The sequence below is a fragment of the Oryctolagus cuniculus genome, chromosome 12 (genome assembly GCF_051225735.1).
Source record: "Oryctolagus cuniculus isolate XC-2025 breed Fujian yellow rabbit chromosome 12, ASM5122573v1, whole genome shotgun sequence".
NCBI classification, from domain to species: Eukaryota; Metazoa; Chordata; class Mammalia; order Lagomorpha; family Leporidae; genus Oryctolagus; species Oryctolagus cuniculus.
The window spans coordinates 109,833,357-109,853,096 of NC_142878.1; the positions used below are offsets into that span (position 1 = coordinate 109,833,357).

Genomic DNA, 19,740 nt, shown 5'->3' on the forward strand with positions numbered 1-19,740 from the left:
AAAAAAAAAAAAAATCTGTTAAGGATCTAAGTTCTAAATAATTGCTGCAGTTACCTGTTGGGTTTAAATAACACAAATGTAAGCAGAAAATTATCAGACTTTTTACTTTTAAAAAAGATTTATTTACTTATTTATTTGAAAGGCAGTGTAACAGAGAAACAGGGAGAGACAGATCCTCCATCAATTCCCAAATGCTTACAACAGCCAGGGCTGGGCCAGGCTGAAGCCAGGACCCAGCTGGGTGGGCCATCACTGCTGCCTCCCAGGGGCACACCGCAGGACGCTGGATGGGAAGCAAAGCTAGGACTTGATCCCAGGCACGCTGATTTGGCATGTGGCATCTCAAGTGGCAGCTTCACCTGTCCCCACTATCTACTCTTCAAATATTTTCTGCACAGAGGTTCACTGAGAAAATCCCCGGCTGGAGCTGGGCCTCCCAGTGTGCAGACAGGCAGACAGCTGCTCCGGGCGACTCAGAATGCTCCACTTTACTTCAGGCCTAGTAACACGAAGTCCACCTCTCCAACCCCCCCGCACGGCACTATTCTGCATCTGAATGGAAGAGTCCCAACAAACAAAGATAGCTCACGACTGTGAAGACCAAGAACTTGAATCACTCCAGTTCTGCCATGTTATGAGACCTTTTGGTATTTACCTTTGTGTAAAGTTTGAGAGTCAAAACAATGAGCATGCTTGTTGTGGTGCAGTGGGCTCAGCTCCTGGACACCGGCATCCCTTACTGAAGCACTTTTTCCAGTCCCGGCTGCTCCACTTCCAACCCAGCTTCTTGCTAATGCTCCTGGGAAAGCAACAGGGGACGGTCCAGGAACTTGGGCCCCTGCTACCCACAAGGGAGACCTGGATAGAGTTCCTGGCTCCTGGCTCCAGCCTTGCTCAGCCTCAGTGATTGCAGCCCACTTTAGGAGTGAACTAGTGGACATAAAATCTCTTTCACTTCCTCTGTCACTCTGCCCTTAAATAAATAATAATAAAAGAACAGTGAAATAGAGTGTAAACAGTAAGATATAACTGCTATTTGGTAATGGTAAATTTCAGTTCACATTCAAAATAATTTATTAAATCTAAACCAGTACTTTTTTTTAAAAAGATGTATCTATTTACTTGAGAGGCAGAGTGACAGAGAGGTCTCCCACCCACTGGTTCACTCCCCAAACGGCCACAATGGCCACAGCTGAGCTGATTCAAAGCCAGGCGCTTCCTCCAGGGCTTCCTTGCAGGTACAGGGGCTGAACCACTTGTGCCATCTTCTGCTGCTTTCCCAGGCCTTCAGAAAGGAGCTGGATCCAAAGTGGAGCAGCTGAGACTTGAACCAGCACCATATGGGATGCCTATGCCACAGGCGATGCTTAACCCACTACATCACAGCACCAGCCCCTAAACCAGTACCTTTAATACCAAAATTTATTCTCTTTAAATTGTTAAATGTTTCAAAACTAAAGAAAAAAAAGAGACTATGACCACGGATCAATATCAATTTGCTTGGTAGTGGCCTAATGGATATGTTCCGTTTACCTAGGAAAAATGGACTTATCAGTTAACGGGTGATTAATTACATAAAATAACATACAAAACCTGTAAGCAAGAATCGATGAAAAAGGTAACTAAATGTAAAGACAACTAGCTAAACAGCTGTGGGGCTCTATCCTGCCTCATAATGCAAGGTCTATCTTTGTTTTTTTTTTTTTTTTTATTTAATTCACAAGATCGTAATAACAAAGTTCAATAAAGGAAGAAGTTCACTATCTGCTGCCATTCATTTCATTTCATGATTGTTTCTGAAAGTAATTTTATCACTTATGGAAGGAAGGTGCTACAAGTTTTCCATCCCAGACACTGCATGCTGTGGGCACAGTAGCATCTCAGGAGAGAGCACAGTAAAGCAGGTAGCACACCCAGCACATGAGATCCAGCCGAGAGCCGTCCGCAGAGCAGGCGCAAACACAGGCCCCAGAAGCTGCAGCACAAGCAGGGAGTCGGGGAGGCAGCTCCGGGAAGGTGGGGCTCCAAAAAAGACTGGAAGGCAGAGAGAGCAGCCCAGGGAAGACAATCCCAGACGTACTGGTTTTCAGATTGCTGCCGTGACGTAGACCGTTCTCTCTTCCGTGTAGAAAATGTTTAGAACTCCCGAGGGGTTCAGGAAAAATGGTAGCTTATCTGCGGCTCTGCCGTCTTCCCGTCCCCAGTCACAGCAGCCACCCCTTTCCTTGAGCAGAGGCTGTGACAAGATCCCAGGTCCAGGCAGAAAGAGCTGGTCTCAGCACCGGTGCTGTGGCACAGCAGGTAAAGCTGCTGCCTGCAATGCTGGCGTCCCATACGGGTGCTGGTTCGAGTCCAGGCTGCTCTACTCCCAATGCCCTGCTAATGGCCTGGGAAAGGCAGCACAGGATGAACCAAATGCTTGGGCCCCTGGAAGAAGCTCCTGGCTGCTGGCTTCAAACATCTGGGGAGAGAACCTGCAGATGGAAAACCAATTTCTCTCACTCCCTTGCTAACTGTAACTCTGACTTTTAAATAAATAATTTTTTAAAGATTTATTTGAAAGTCAGAGTTAGAGAGAGAGGTAGAGACACAGAGAGAGAGAGAGAGAGAGAGAGAGAGAGAGAGGTGTCTTTCATCTGCTGGTTCACTCCCCAAGTGAGCCGATCCTATGTCAGGAGCCAGGAGCTTCTTCCAGGTCTCCCACATGGGTGCAGGGGCCAAGCACTTGGGCCATCTTCTATTATCGCCCCATAAAATGACCTTTTAAGTAATTGGTTGGTCCTTATGCCCCACCTCAATAATCCGGTGGTTTTGTGCTTTAAAAGGCTTTGCTACGCGCGCAATAAATGAGTTCTTGCCTGACTTGGCTCCCCACTGCGTCTGACTGTCTCCGGGATCGGGAGGCTGGAGAACGGGCGAGCAGCGCACTTAGCTTTCCTCAGACCCAGTCCATCCTCGTTTGGCTGGACTAAGACCCTGCATCTGGCACCCAACGTGGGGCTTGACGAGGGGCGTGTTGGCCGAGGCTAAGCTGTCTCTCAGGGTAAGTGAAACCCTCAGTATGGGTAATGCAGTTTCGTCCAAAGAGGACTCGGCCTTAAAGGCCTTACAGGACTTAGGAGAGTCCAGAGACACAGAGGAAGATGGTGGGGAAAGAGAATGGGCTGCTTAATCAGAAAGTAAAAATGAAAGTAAAAATAACCCCGCCTAGCCCATCTTCTCCAGAAGGACTGGAAACCCCCCCGCCCTTACCTCCCGGGGGCAGAGGCGGCCTCCCCCTATGTAGAGCCGCGGAGGGAGCTACGTGATCTGGACCCTTGCGATTGCCCAGGAGGAGGGAGGAGAAATGAGGTGACTTAAGCAGAAGCAGCCGCGGGCACGGCGGTGGCTATGCCGCTCACTCTGCTGGTGCTGCTCCTGGGGCCAGGCACGTGGGGCCAGGCAGAGCCCCCTCGTCACACCCTGCGGGAGGATCACCCCGCTGCCTTACAGGGACGTGGCTGCCACCTTCTAGGGCCCCTGGGCGTGCCTGCTAAGCTGCCCGCTGATGGTTGCAGGGCGCTAGCTGCGCACCTGGCCAGCCCACACCCCGTGCAGCCGCCACTGGAGCTGTGCAAGGAGCTGTGCCTGGCACTTGTGCGGCTGCTCGGCCTGGCTATGGAGCTGGGCGGTGCTGCAGCCATGCCACACCTGGACGACGCGGTGCGTTCTGCGCTGCACCCCGCAACGCAGTGCATGGAGCCCAGCGGGGACCACCGGAGCCAGAGTGGCGGCAGCAGGGGTGGCCCCAGGCCAGCAGTGGCCTCAGCACGGGGCCGATGGCTGCCACCTGCTGGGTTGAGTAGCAGCACGAACCCGGAGGAGGACGATGGCAACTCCCAGGTGGTCTTTTTCTTAGCCCGCTGCCTCTTAAAAGTCAGCCCAGACCCCGTGTCCCCTTGGAGGGCTTCCCCCGTAGGAGCTGAGCCCAGGACCCCGCTGCTGGAAACCAGGCTGCCCCTGTCATCTTGGGGCCTCGCCCTGAGCACTGCACCTTCTTCCTGGGACGCACGGGGCCGGCTGAGGGGGTCTCGCCCACAAAGGCGGACGGCCCCTCTGCCCGTGCATCCTCACTCTCCTCCTCTTTGGAACTGATTCCCCAGGGCCCCGATTCGTCAGCCCTAGAGGGACTAGCTCCAGCTCCTCGTTCGCTCCTCCACAGAGCCAGTTCTCCCTTCGCCGCTGGGTCCATGCCTGGGACCCCCAGCCTGCCCAGCTGAGGAGACTCTGCCGCTCCCACCTCTGCGCGACCCCTTCACCGCTGTGCACCGCGAGAGCTGTGTGTGCGCCGCCGCCCTGGCACAGGCCACGCCGGATCACTTCCACCTGCAGGCCGAGGCCCTGACTGCACCGCTGTGGCACACCATTACCCACCACCATGTACCAGGACGTCATCCTGGGCAGCCGAAAGACCTACGCAGTCTGCCTGCTCGACACAGCCCTGATCAACAGCTCCCGCGACCTCAAGTGGGAGAGCCCCCAGAGAGCGAGGCCCCGCCGGTGCCCTTCCTGCACGCCAGCGCTGTGTGAGTGGCTACAGGCTGCAGAAGGGGCAGCTGAGCACCCTGCTGTACAACACCCACCCGCGCTGCTGGACACCGCGCACTGCACCTGCGGCTCTGTGCACACGCTACCATCACGTCCAAGGGCAAGGAGAACAAACCAAGTTACATCCACCACCAGCCTGCCCAGGACCGCCTGCGGCCCACCTCCTGGAGACGCTCATTCAGCTGCCTGCCAGCTCGGTCACCAAGGTCTCCATCCAGTTTGAGCAGGCCCTGCTCAAGTGGACAGAGTATACTCCAGACCCCAACCACGGCTTCTGTGTCAGCCCGTCTGTCCTCAGTGCCCTTGTGCCCAGTGTGGTGGCAGCCAAACCAGTGGCCCGGGAAGAGAGCCCCCTCTTCAGTGCCCTGTTCCTGGTCTCCGACGGCTCCAGCTACTTCGTGCAACTGTACACAGAACCGCTGCTGGTGAGCCTGCCCACGCCGGACTTCAGCATGCCCTACAACATGATCTGCCTCACGTGCACAGTGGTGGCCATCTGCTACAGCTCCTTCTACAACCTCCTCACCAGAACCCTCCTCATCGAGGAGCCTAGGACTGGCGGCCTGGCCAAGAGGCTGGCTTTCTAAAGGAACAACGTTTAAAACAAAAAGGGGGGCCGGCGCCGCGGCTCACTAGGCTAATCCTCCGCCTTGTGGCGCTGGCACACCAGGTTCTAGTCCCGGCCGGGGCGCCGGATTCTGTCCCGGTTGTCCCTCTTCCAGGCCAGCTCTCTGCTGTGGCCCGGGAGTGCAGTGGAGGATGGCCCAAGTGCTTGGGCCCTGCACCCCATGGGAGACCAGGATAAGTACCTGGCTCCTGCCTTCGGATCAGCGCGGTGCGCCGGCCACAGCGTGCCGGCCGCGGTGGCCATTGGAGGGTGAACCAACGGCAAAGGAAGACCTTTCTCTCTGTCTCTCTCTCTCTCTCACTGTCCACTCTGCCTGTAAAAAAAAAGGGGGGGGGGACCAGCCCCCATCTCAATGGGTGTGTGAGACTATGGGGATGGGTCATTGGATTAGTCAGAAGGGTCTCAGGAAAAATCTGGAATGGATGTCAAATTGTTAATGAGACCTTTGACCAATGGGTGGCACCCAGAAGGGAGGGATGTTTTGGCTATACAAGCCTACAGGATTCACACCTTGTGTTTCGATAGAGGTACTGATGCACAACCATGATTCCTGCGTGCTAGTGACCCTCATCCCCCATGTACTGTATCACCTAAACGAAGAAGTGGCGGTGTGCCTACCCCGGCGTCAGCGACGAGCGGTTATGACCGCCGTGGCGATAACCACACTCATAGGTTTGGGTGCCACAGAGGTTGGCTTAGGAGCTTCATTTCTAATAAAACAAAACAGGAGGGGTTCCGGGAAGTACAGGCTCAAATAGATTCAAATCTGGATAAGCTGGCCCAACTTATCTGAGCCAAAACGGAACAAATCCAACTCATGACCCTCTGATTACATTATGACAAAGTTAACAATAATAATAATAATAATAAAAAAAAAACCCTCCGTGTAGCCGGGACGTACTTCCTGATGGAGGTGTCCATATGCTTGAACCTCAAAACGAGGCAGGCATGCTCAAACCTCAAACGAGGTGGGCAATCAGCTAAAACAAAAAAGGGGGAACCTGCGGGGAAATCAGGCACACAAGGCAATCCAAAGACGGCACCCAAAGGAAGTAAGGTGGGCGGAACCCAAAGTTGTTTACCACTAAAGCTGACTGGCTGCACAGCGTCAGGGGAGGTGACGACGACTGATGACAAGTGTATAGACATATGGTTGGTCCTGTAAAAAATCGCCCTGTAAAATGACCTTTTAAGTAATTGGTTGGTCATTATGCCCCACCCCGATAATCCGGCCATTCTGTGCTTTAAAAGGCTTTGCTACATGCGCGATAAATGAGTTCCTGCCTGACTTGACTCCCCGCTGCGTCTGTCTCTGGGATCAGGAGGCTGGGGAACGGGCGAGCGGTGCGCTTACCTTTCCTTGGACCCAGTGCATCCTCGTTCGGGTGGACTAAGACCCTGCACGAGGAGCCCTGGGCAAAGACGCTGCTGCAGTTCTGGGAGAATGAGCCCCGCCCAGGAGAGTGGACGGACCTCCACAACAGGCAGCACCAGGCTGTGTTGCTCTGAAGTCCCCGCTGGTCTCCCGACCTCTCCAGTCACAACTTCCTGAAGCCCTTCCTGCCCTCCACAGAGGTAAGAGGCCCATAGGATTCTCACAGTATCCACGGCTGGATTTGAGGTTCATGGGTAGAAAGAACCATGAGTTAGGCAAAGATCGACAGCCACATTTCCAGTGTGGCTAAAGCAATGCAGAACAAACAGAAAAAACAGAGCCAGGGCTCCTGGAGGAATGGATCGACATCGGCCGGGTCGAGAAGCAGTGGCAGCCAGCAGCAGTCATTGTTATTATTTTTAGAGTCTCCAGGAGAACCTTGCAGCTGAAGCTGTGCCTCACAAATCTAAAGACCCAGCAGCTACCTGGAGAACGGGGTGGGCGGCACCGGGACCGAATAACAACCCAGACCACCAAATGTGAGACACGCAGCACAGAGCTACGAAGGAATCCTCAGAAACAACAGAGGATTCTTGGAGCAATGGCTCAGATCCAGAGGAAGTGTTAAAGATGGGGCTCAGGGGAAGAGAGAAAAACAAACTGACATGAAAGAGTGCATTCTCCCACAGCTGCAGAGAGGCGCAAGTGGGCAGGGCTCAGGCCCCAGGCATTGAACAGAGCTGGGGGAACTCGGGTCCTGGTCAGATCCCTCAGTTCCAAGGATACAGGAAGACCTTCGACCCTCCTTCCGCTGGGATCCCAGGGAACAGAGTCACTTTCCCAGCAGCACGTAAAGGAAAGAATCAAGCCTTAATCCCACCTCTCCCAGACAAATCAACCACGGCAACCTACAAGTGGACATGGCGAAACACCCCAGGTGATAAATGAAGAGAAAACGACAGTCACAATTATCAACATTTCACAACTCCTCAACTGCTGGCTATAGGCAATTCAGCATCAATAGCTACAGCATCACAAAAGGAGAGAGAAATTGACATTACATACCTCCTAAGAAGACCAAACTACCTACCAAATAGTCTTGCCCAAACCAACCACCTGAGGTTGACACAGCCTCCAAATTCAACTCTCAGGCCCAGGGCCCAGGAGACTGCACCACGAAGTACAGGCAGCCAAGCCCCCGTGGGCTATCCCATGGACAGCAGCCTGGTGTCTTCAACAAACCCCAGAGAGGGAGAGGGGGCAGGAAAGCCTGAGGGTTAAAGGATACACCCATCAATCACAACGCATGACTCTGTTCAGAAGACTATGATGCTAGGGGGCTGGTGCTGTGGCAGAGCAGGTAAAGCCGCAGCCTGCAGTGCCCGTATCCTATATGGGCACCAGTCTGAGACCCAGCTACTCCTCTTCCAATCCAGCTCTCTGCTATGGCCTGGAAAAGCAGAAGATGGCCCAAGTCCTTAGGTCTCTGCACCCACGTGGGAGACCCAGAAGAAGCTCCTGGCTTCTGGTTTCAGATCAGCTCAGCTCCAGCCATTGCAGTCATTTTGGGGAGTGAACCAGTGGATGGAAGATCTCTCTCTCTCTCTCTAACTCTTTCAAATAAATAAAATCTTTTTTAAAAAAAAGATTATGACACTCGGGGGACACTCTGAAGTTTGAGCACTGATGTTTGATACTATTAAGAAATTATGGGGTCAGCCTTAAGTCACCACCTACACCAATTTGATTATTTATTTGAAAGTCAGAGTGACAGAGAGAGGGAGAGACAGAGATATTCCACCTGCTGGTTCACTCCCCAGATGGTCACAACAGCCAGGTCTGGGCCAGGAGGAAGCCAGGAACTTCTTCTAGGTCCCCTATGTGGACAGCAGGGACTAAAACACTTGGGTTATTTTCTGCTGCTTTTCCCAGGCCATTAGCAGGGAGCCGGATCAGAAGTGGAGCAGCCAGGACACAGATCAGTGCCCATATGGGATGCCAGCACTGCAGGCAGCAGCTTTACCCACTATGCCACAACGCCAGTTCCTGTAATTACATTTCTTGAAGTTTTGCATCAGAGCTGTGAACTGAAATAGTAACTGATGAAATAATACAATGTCTGGGATTTGCTTCACAGTAACGTGAGAGGAAGGAAGTAGATGGAACACAGACAAAACCAGATTGGCTGTGAGTTGCTAAGTCTTAGATCTGGGTGACACACACACGCTGATTCATTATACTCTTCTATCTTTGATTACACTTGAAATTTCTGAGAACAAAAGCATCTTACTGGAATGTTCACATTAACACAGCATGGCAAGCTCAAAGAAAACTGTTCTTTGTAATGTCCAAGTCTTAACAGCGTCACAGACCACATACATCACCCACCCTGCTGCCTTCTCCCTGGGTGCACCCCTCAACGTAGCTGAAGACCCAACCCCTGTCTGCTGCAGCGTTTGCCTTCAACACAGCTGAGCACCCTGAGAGGCTTCCGGAGCCGGCCTATCATAAGCTTGTATGTTGGCTAGCGACTCTCCTCAAAATTTATATGCATGCATTTGTGCAAGTTCATATACAAGAGAAATCTAAAGTGGAGTAGAAAAAAATGAGAAGAAACACATGAAAAATATTTACCCTTAGGTAAAGTATGTCCACTTTGAAGGCTAAAATAGTACTATTGGCCGGCGTCGCGGCTCACTAGGCTAATCCTCTGCCTGCGGTGCCTGCACCCCCGGTTCTAGTCCCGGTCGGGGCGCCGGATTCTGTCCCGGTTGCTCCTCTTCCAGTCCAGCTCTCTGCTGTGGCCCGGGAAGGCAGTGGAAGATGGCCCAAGTGCTTGGGCCCTGCACCCGCATGGGAGACCAGGAGAAGCACCTGGCTCCTGGCGCGGTGTCCTGGCTGCAGTGTGCCGGCTGCAGCGGCCATTGGAGGGTGAACCAAGGGAAAAAGGAAGACCTTTCTCTCTCTCTCTCTCTCTCTCACTGTCCACTCTGCCTGTCAAAAAATAAAAAATAAAAAATAAATAAATAAATAAAATAGTACTATCGTTCAGATTTTGGTGGGTTAAATTATGTACTTAAGGCTTTGTTTTCTGCTCTCAAAACCCCACCCACAAGTGTTACAGCTTTACAAATACTGTCCCAAAGTGCTGATCCATGCATTGCAAGTTATGAAGTGTGTGTAAAATTGTTAGGGGTGCTGTCAGCTGTCTCCCCACTGACTCTTGGTGGCAGAGTATATGTACGATACTAATGCAAGTGGTCCGGTCACATACCAATCATCGAACTGCAGAAATCAGCATTTTTTGATGTTTCACAGAATTGCAAGTTGTTAACAGTAATAATAAAAACCAAAACAAGAGCACTAACACCCAGTCAGTCCTTCCCTCTATCCCCAAAATAATAATACAGTTCTTCCAGAAATTCATGGAAAGACAGAATTAAAAGATACATTTTGGTGTAAAAATACCTTTATAATCCATGCACAGTTTTTTCTTAATATTTCCATGGCCTTTTTGAGGATCCTTATATATAGTAAGAATCACCAACGACGTGGGCATTTGGCATAGCAGTCAATATGCCGGCTGGGACACCCACATCCCATACTGGAGTGCCTGAATTCAAGCCCCAGGCCCGTTCCCAATTCCAGCTTCCTGCTAATGCCCACCCAGGAAGGCGGCAGTGACGGCTCCAGCACCTGGTGGGAGACCCAGACTGAGTGCCTGGCTCTTGGCGTCAGCCTGGACTGGTCCCAGCTGTTGCAGGCATTCGGGGAGCCAATCCGCAGCTGAGAACCCTGCCTGCCTGCCCGTTTGTCTCCGACTCTAAACTCAAACCCAGGTGCACCTGTCCTGGGCCTCTGGGACGCCCAGTCCCCGCACCACCCTCATGCCATGCTCTTCCATCACAAACTCCACTCAGGCCAGTACCTAAACCGCACTTCTAAATCTGAGTTAAAGAACACCTCAATTTATTTCTTGGATACAGTGTGGCCATTTGTGACGAGAAAAGGCACCGTGTAACCCAGAAGTGCCAGTCGCTGAGCCTGCCTGGCCCACTCTCGGTGGTGACGCTCAGTCACCCTTGGACACTGTCCATACAGTGCATGGCAGACAGAGGGTAGGGAATGCACCCTCAAAGGGAATGTGTTTTCATACTCTCGGTCTCCTAACCTGCAACCACTTGCTGCAAAGTCCTCACTGCAGCTGTGCAGAGAAAGTCTACCCTAAATCATGTTACACAAACAAGCCGCGGCCTCTATGAAAGCTATGTCCGTTACACAATAAAATTAAGCTCTGTTTATTGAAGAAAGAGAACAGAGGCTGATTCCAAGTTGGAAATATGTATTTATAAACCGGTTCTTTGGAGCAAGTAATGATTTTGTCATAGAAAAAAAAAATAAGCCAGCACATCAGGTAGAGTGTTCTTCCTCAAAGCCCATGCATTCTACAGTGTATGTGATTCACAATTCCGCGGAATACAGCCTCGGGGATGGCACTGTGGTGCAATGGGTTAAGCCGCTGCCTGCGATGCTGGCATTTCATGAGCACCAGGTCAAGTCCTGGCTACTCCACATCTGACCCAGCTTCCTGTTGATGAGCCTGGGAAAGCAGTGCAAAGATGGCCTCAACGCCTGCCCCTGCCACCCATATGGGAGATCTGGATGGACTTCCAGCCTCCTGGCTTCAGCCTGGCTCAGCCCTGGCTATTGTAGCTATTTGAGGAGTGAACGAGTAGACAGAAATTTGGGGAAGAAAACCAGCAGATGGAAGATCAACCTCTCCTCCCCTCCACCCCGTCTTTCAGATACAATCTTAAAATTAAATACACCCTCAGATATAAAACTACTTCTGCATCCATCGGCCAGGTGTAGGCTAGCACATGTTGTAGAAATTAACAGCCCCCAAGAACAAAGACTTAGTTCTCGCTCGCTACCTTCCTGTCCTCAGCCCTGTCTTCAGACACACACACACACACAGCCCATCACTGTCACCAGGGGATGTGGCTCAGAGAGAAGCCAGGAGCCAAGGGAAGAGTCGGATGAGCACCATGCAGGCTCTCAAAGCTTCTGCTCACGACATCTGTCAGTCCTGCCCACATCTCCCCGGCCAACCCAGTCCTCTGACACCCTTCACCTCCAGAGGCCAGGGATATGCAGTCTTAGCACTAGCAATCTCCACTTTACCAACGGCATCATCTGGGATAAAACGCTAGCTGTGCCACCTGGAACTACAACGTCCACATCCATAAAATAAAACTCGTCGTAACGACCTTCCAGAATCATCACTAAGACCAAACGAAAGGTGAGATCAGACATCAGCCGACTGCCCGGCCTTGGCTCGCTCCCTCAGGAAGTATTCTGGGGGCATCCGCCGAGCCCTGTCACAGGTATCGACATACAGTAATTATGCACTAAACACTGCTGGCTTTTCTTGTTGCTATTATTAGAAAAGGCCTTTGAGTTCCCCAGGGACTCGGGAATAATTCTTCATTTCCTAGCAGGCTCCACATTCAGGAGAAAAAGGCATGTGGAGAACGGCCAGCTGTCCCCTGATCCCATCTTCCCTTCCCATACGGTACTAGACCCTTAGCTTTCAGCTGGACACAGGGCCTGGTGGACTGCTGAGAGGACGACCACAGGTCTAAGTGCTGGTTACGGTGTTGTGGGAGGAGGTGTGACGACGAGGCTCCCGCAGAACGCTCTTAAGAGGCAGCAGTGCCTTTGCCCTCCCCCCTCAAGCTGTCTAGAATACCACTTCCATCTGACTGTGAGTCCATGGCCATGCAAGGCAGAGGGACAAAGTGAGGGAGGCTGGGTTCCTGAGACTGGTGTGTGACCCGGCCCTGCACTATTAAAGCTTCCACTGAACCCACTGTTAGGCTGTACTTCCTGTCACTCCAAGCCATCCTTAGCCCTAATACAAAATATCATCTGTTAAGTCTTCAAAGAAAACATGCTACATGATGGAAGGCCAGCTCCACCTTCCAGAAGAGGCCAGTGCACAGCACGAGGAGGACTGAGTTGTAGAATCCGGTCTTCTTCCTCTGACAACCTTTGGCAGGCCACTCAACCCAGTCACGCCTCAGCTTCTCGTCTACAGAACGAGAGCAAGGCCCCAAGAGCTGTGAGAACTAAACGGCCGGGGCTCAGGAAAGCAGGTGATGAACTGTCCAGCGTCTCGCGGTACATCACTGTCCGTGGCTCCCGCTTCCCCGCCCTCCCTGCCACCTCCGGGCGTGAGCCCAGATCACACACATACCAACCAGCAGGAGGGGCAGGCGTCTGGCCTAGCAGTTACCAAGCCTGCACTCCTTGTAGAGTGCTTCACCTTCTCGCTCCCGCTCTGTATCCCAGCTTCCCGGCTAATGCGCACTCCGGAAGGCAGTGGGATGACTCAAGTGAGCGGGTCGTGGCAGGCATTTGGTGCGGGTGGACCAGCAGATGGGGACTCACCTGCTGACTCTCAAATTTAAAAAAAATTTGCCGGCACCGCGGCTCACTAGGCTAATCCTCCACCTAGCGGCGCCAGCACACCGGGTTCTAGTCCCGGTTGGGGCGCCGGATTCTGTCCCGGTTGCCCCTCTTCCAGGCCAGCTCTCTGCTGTGGCCAGGGAGTGCAGTGGAGGATGGCCCAGGTGCTTGGGCCCTGCACCCCATGGGAGACCAGGAAAAGCACCTGGCTCCTGGCTCCTGCCATCGGATCAGCGCGGTGCACCAGCCGCAGCGCACCAGCCACAGCGGCCATTGGAGGGTGAACCAACGGCAAAGGAAGACCTTTCTCTCTGTCTCTCTCTCTCACTGTCCACTCTGCCTGTCAAAAAAAAAAAAAAATTTAAAAAAATTTTTTTAAAAACCACCCCCAGAGAGTCTGGTTGTAGTAGGCCTAGTGTAGGAACCAGGAGACTATGTCTCCAACACACACTCCAAGAGACTCCGAGGACAGCCACCTGCCCGCTTTGAGGCGCTCAGCCCTCTCGTTCTTAGAACCCTGTGCCGGGTGCCCCAGCATCGCGCATCTCCAGTACCCAGCCAGACAGCAAGTACTCAGGAGATGATTTCTTATTTTGTTCAACCAAAGACCTGAAGTGGACAAAGACAAGACACACCTGAACCACCACCAACAGGGCCACGTCCAGCCAACACGCAGTAGCAGGGCCCAAATTCACTCTCCTGCCCCAAGCAAGCGAGAAGCTGTACCGGCAGTGGTCGAGTCGCTTGGGTAACAAAGGACAGGACCGCTGGCCAGGAAGGGAAAGGAAGGGGTGAGCCTTACCATCGCCCCAGGCTACTTCCGGCAGCGCTTCCAGGCTGAGGTGCTGCAGGAAGCCAGGAGGAGCCTGCTGAGGTCAACCTGAACACCTGCGATGGAGCCGCCAGGCCGCGGGTCAGGGGGCCAGAACTCACAGGACAGAAAGGCAGCGCAGGGAAAGCTGCACCGAGCGAGAACGCCAGACGCTCCCAGAGCCCGGCCCTGCGCCGCGCGCTGAGCAGCCCATGCCTGACCAGCACACACCCACCTGAGAGGACTTGCGGAACCACCCCGGAGCCCTCGGAGCCCTCGTGCGGCGGGGAGCAGGCCTGTTCCCATCAACCACCGCAAAAGCCATCAGGGAAGAGAGCTCTGAGGGCTTTTGCCTCAGGGGTGGGAAACAATTAGCCCCAGACCAAATGTGGGGCTCCAGCCCCACCGACGGGGTTAAAAGCTGAGACTCATCCCGGAAAGCAAAATATCCCGCACCTGACAAGGTAAGAGTCGCAACATCAGGCGTTCAAACAAAAATCAGCAGACATGCAAAAACAGCTACTACGTGACTATTTTTAAAATCAATTCTCCTTAAAGCTCAAAATAAAACTTTGACTTTTTATCATTTTCACTGTGTGTGTTAATCTCAAAATCCCACATCCACATAATCAACTCACTCTCCCCGTGTGAAGGAGCACCCCTCCCACGGCCAACAGCACAGCCCGACAAGCAGACGCCAGAGTCAGGAGGACCAGGCTCTGATGCTTCCTCACGAGGAGAGAGCTCTGGGAAAGCTCCGAGTTTCGGTCCTCTCATCTATAAAATGGGTATAAGGACGCTTGCTTCCTCGGGCTGCTGTGAGACACACACCAACGCAAACGCTTGATCAAGCAGCCATCCTTTCCTGACTGCCACATTCCCGTAAGAGAGCTACCACGCCACACGCTCCAACATTTACTAAGCACCTGTCCAATGGCAGGCCCCATCTGGGCACCGGGAATACCAAAGAGGACCCAGAGTATCAGCTTGTGGCAGTCCACATGTCAAAGTTCACTTCAAGTACAAACTTCACATTCTATTTCTTAATTTTTAAGTAGGGCAATTATTTTCAGATCCTCCAATAAAAATTAAAGGATGATTTTTTTCCCCCTTCCAACCAACTGAACCAATGTGAGGTTCAACCAATTAGGCAATGTCTGAGAAATGCTTTGAATTTGAAAAACATGGAAAAATTTAAATTTAAAAGCAACCTGCAATTAACATCATCTTTCAAAATTATTCTCAAATTAGTAGACTAAAATTAATTCAGACATAAAATACATAAAATGGACCAATCTGTTATTATGATAATCTTTTCAGAAAGACTGGGCCAACAGATGCAAGGAGCTAAAATCAAGTTCAAGTTTGTATTTCATTTGCTCGTTCCACTTAAATGACAGATGGCTTAAATATTAACCCTATTAATAAAATGTTTGCATATTCATTATGAATCTGATTGCCTTTCCTCATAAATCCAAAAATTCACTTTATAAATTTTACTACATGGCTGCCCATTTATTTCAAGGCCTCCTAGAGGCTTCCCTGTCAAGTGGGCTCCCTGACCCTGGAGTACCAGGGTCACCTGGGAGCCTGTGAGAATCTCATCCCTCTGCCAGCCCTGTCCTGGCAGAGCCGGTATCTGCTTCTGTAACAAACCCCTAGATGACTGCCATGCCCATTACCATCTGCACAGCCAACTCTAAACCCTGGCTTCTCTCCCCACTACACACACACACACACACACACACACACATTTTTTTACTGTGCTACAAAAAAGCTTATTTGCTTCCAACATGTGGTTATTTTCTCTCCCTAGTGACTTTCAATTCTTTTTAAGGATTTATTTATTTATTTGAAAGTCAGAGTTATAGACAGAAAGAAAGAGATCTTCCTTCTGCGGGTTCACTCCCCAGATGGTCGCAACAGCCAGGGCTGGGCCAGGCTGGAGTCAGGAGCCACGAGCTTCCTCTAGGTCTCCCACGTGGGTAGCAGGGGCCCAAGCACGCTGGCCAGCTTCTGATGCTCTTCTTAGGCCATTAGCAGGGAGCTGGATCGGAAGTGGAGCAGCCAGGTCTCAAACTGGCACCCATGTGGAATCCTGGCTTTGCAGGCCGCGGCTTTACTCAATACACCACAAGCCAGCCCTCCACAGCAACTTCTCATAAGAAGAATCCAGGGCTGGCGTTGTGGCGTGGCACGTTGAGCTGCCTCCTGCAATGCCAGCCTGCCTGATGGACGCTGCTGTCCACTTCTGACCCAGCTCTCCGCTGACGCAAGAGAGGGCAGCTGAAGACGGCCTGAGTGCCTGGGCCCCTGCCACCCACATGGTACACCCAGATGGAGCTCCAGGCTCCTGGCTGTGGCCTGGCTCAGCTCTGGCGGGTGCAGCCATTTGGGATGTGAACCAGCAGATGGAAGATCCCGCCCTCTCCCTTTCTCCCTCTCGCTCTGTAACTCTGCCTTTCTACTAAGTAAATAAACCTTTAAAAAATAAAAAGAATCCAATTCAGAGGAGTCTAATCAGTCCACACACAGTTAGATATTCTACAAGCAATGATCTCTGTGTCTCAGACTTGACCCTGCCTCTCAACCAGGAGGACTCCTAGGATTGACATTTTTTCCTGGCATGTGGCCACTGTGATGCAAGTCTTCTCTGCAATTAAATAACTATGTCCAACAGTACCAGGAAAAGATTCTTCCTACAACTTAAGAAAATATGAAAAATCTCAAAATAGGTTCAACCAATGTTGAATGTGAAATTCCGGTTCCCCAGAGAGAAACCAAATAGAATGACTCCATCCCCCACATATTTCCAGGCCATGCCTAATTTTTTTTTTTTTTTTTTTTTTTTTTACTGCAAGCACCAGTTTTTGAAATAAGAAATTCACATGGGACTCAGAGAGTACAGTTCTTTAGAAGGTTCATCTTCTATTATTATGATTATTGCACAATAGTCACAGTTCCCCAAAAAATAGAACAAATCCTGTTTTTCACTTTCAATTTTCAAAAAAGAAAGCTGAGGCCCAAACTGATCCCAGCAGGTAGGATTGCTCCGCAGAGATTCAAAGGAGAACACAAATATTCCGTTTTCAAAAGCGCTGCAAAAGCCAACTTCAGCTCTTATCACTGCAGCCGTGGCGTTATGCCAAACGTCTGAAAACTGCTCGGAAGTGCTGTTCCTTATAGGAATTGTGAGCAGCTTTGCAGACAGAGGGGGAAACTGTAGTAACAGTCAACACCTTAGGGTGGCTAGCACCCCTGGCCTTGAGTTAGAGGATAAGAACCTAAGCGTTCCCCAGCTGCGTCCGAGCCACGGCACCCAACCCCAGCACCTTAGGAGAGCAGGTTTAAAGAGTGCACCTGTTGGAGCAGTGTCCAAAATCAGACATGTCTTCAACCACCCCCAGCTCTTTATCAGATCCAATTAAAGATCATCACCCTTGAATTTTAACTCTTTCTTGAGCCATTTTGCATTTTCAGCCTACAGCATCTCTCAGGACATCTAGCATCACACACGAGTACAACTAGGTATTTAATGTCCTTTCCATAGTCCTAGATACACTGACTTCGGGTTTCAAGGAATGCCCCTCACTCGAAGATTCTAGGCCGTGGCGAGGGATCCATTGCACCCTGTCTTTCCTGGCTCAGAGCCCAGGCTCTCCGAAGAATGAACTGTGCGCTGCCAGTCTCCCTCCAGGCCAGCCCCATCACTGGAACTTCAGGTAAAGACCATCAGGGCCACGCCACTAAGTTCTACTCACCCCTTGCGGCTACTGTTCTTTCCTTCGCAGCTTTATCCATCAGGCATTCTCTCCCTCTTGAAAGAACTCTCTGGAGCCTCCTGCACGCTTGCCCCTCTGCCTGACCTCCAGAGCTGGACGACCTTGGGCTGGGCCCTGGAATCTCGTCTGATCCCATGGCTCACATATCGCCTTCCTGCTGAAGACTCTGGACACCTCCAGCCCAGAGCTCCCTGTGAGTCCAGACTGGTAAACGCAGCTACCTACTCAGTACCTCCACCTGCATGCGCCCTAGACACATTGCACTCAGTGTCTCCAGAGCCGCAGCCTCTCCCACTGTTCTCCACTCCCCAGCCACTGACCCAGCTTCTGCCAGAAATCCCAGAGTCCTACACGCTCACTACTCACATCCAATCAGGAGCCGGGCCCCGTCCTTTTGGGCTCCACATATGTACCCAGTCCCCACCTTCACCTTCCTCACCTCCTGCCTGCGCCACTGGGACAGCACTCCCGGTGGTCTCTCCGAGTCCACGCCCCTGCCCTGACCTTTCGGAGGAAAACGCCCCTGCTCAGAACCCTCCCGTGGCCCCCTCATGGTGTCGGCAGATGTTGGCGTGGGGCCTGGGCACATTCTGGGTCCTCTACCTGCAGTCTTTATTCTCTTTTACTCCTCTCCTACCAACTGCTGCCCCCCCCACACACACATACAGACGCGTGTGCACGCAGGAACACACGCGTGTGCACAATCCAAAACACCAGGGCCGTCATCCAACAGTGAAGCCAGACCAAAGGCAACTGCTAGAACATTCCACCAGGACAAAAGAATTAGAGCAGCAAGCCCTTATTTAGCTCAGACTTAACCAAGATGGCAGACAGCCAAGGCAAAGCCAGGCTGCAACGTGGTCACGTGCGAGCGCTCGAGCTGTTGGTTCTGGAAGGTTCTACAACCGCAGAGACTGCCGGGTAATCCCGTGTCTGCCTCAGTGGACAGACATCCCTGAGGGAAGGCTCACTTTTACACACTAGCAGCTTCGGCAGGCTCCAACGCAGAGCTGTCGGCTGTCTACGTCTACACCCACGCCCACGCTAGCTGCCGGCCCGGGCCTGGCCGCGAGGTCCGCGAGGTCCCTCGCCGGCCCCGGATGCGCGGGCACGCGCCCGCTGCGGGGCGCGCGCCTCCCCGCCCTCCGGCCCTCAGGCCTCACCTTCCACGTGTGGGAGGAAGCAGCCCTGGCCCCCTGGCCGGGCGCAGGCGGCTCCCCGTCGCCCGTCGGCACGAAGCGGCCATAGCGTTGCAGAGGCCACTGCCTAGTGTCGCCTCCCGGCAGCCCAAGGTCCGCACACGCGTTTCCCGCCTCCGCCATGCCTGGCGTCCTCCACGTGCGGCCCGCGGGGACCCGCCCATCTGCGCCGCTGGCCAATCAGGGGCTGAGGTGAGCAAGGCCCACCCCCCCTCCCATGCCACGCCGGCCAATGAGCGGGCCTGAGGGCTCATGACGTCACCGCCGGCCTTAGCGCAGAGCGGAGAGGCGTCCCCGGCCGGCTGAGGTGGGGTCTCGGATTCTGGCCCGCACCGGCTTTGGCTCCAGGGAGCTCGGTCCCTTTAACTAGCGCGCACTAGAACAGGCCGGCTCTCCTCAGGGTGGCCTTTGGGATAACAACGGTGTCCCTACCGCACCTCACACCCCCAGGGCAGCCCCGTGCCACCTGCTGTGCAGGAAACATGGCTACTTCCGGGTCGTCCCACAACCCCTGGACAGACTTCTTCCAGCCGGTCCATTTGTTCCCTGAAGAGAGGAGCAAAGGGATAGGGGGCTGCCGGCCACAAACGGCGCAAGATGGACCGGCAGATGCAAACAGGTGACGCCACAGGGTGACAGTCTACCTGCCACTCTCCCCGACGGCCTCGAGGTGTCCTGAGGAGGCACGGCCCGGTCACTGTCCCCTGGACCAGAGGGAGCCGAGACAAGGCCCAGCGAGCACAGGGATTGCTCCGAAACCACACAGCCACAGAACAGCAGAGCCCCAGGAGAATCGTGGGCGCCACCATCTCTCCTTGTGTCTGCCGCGCGTGCAAAAAAAAAAAAAAAAAAAAAAAATCAGAAGCAGGCTGCACAGGGCTGGAGGC

General features: G+C 52.7%; 1 protein-coding gene and 1 pseudogene across 1 annotated transcript in view; one reads left to right on the forward strand and one right to left on the reverse strand.

Moving 5' to 3' along the window:
• The window catches only part of REC114 (REC114 meiotic recombination protein), a 125,393-nt gene extending 106,352 nt beyond the window's left edge, over window positions 1–19,041 (reverse strand). The window contains exon 1 of the mRNA XM_051822308.3: window positions 18,818–19,041. Coding sequence (XP_051678268.2) covers window positions 18,818–18,976 — 159 coding nt within the window. The 5' untranslated portion in view covers window positions 18,977–19,041. The remainder of the gene's footprint in view (window positions 1–18,817) is intronic.
• On the forward strand, window positions 3,391–5,197 carry LOC103345578 (GPI-anchor transamidase component PIGT pseudogene; annotated as a pseudogene).
• Window positions 19,042–19,740: the final 699 nt, after the last annotated feature.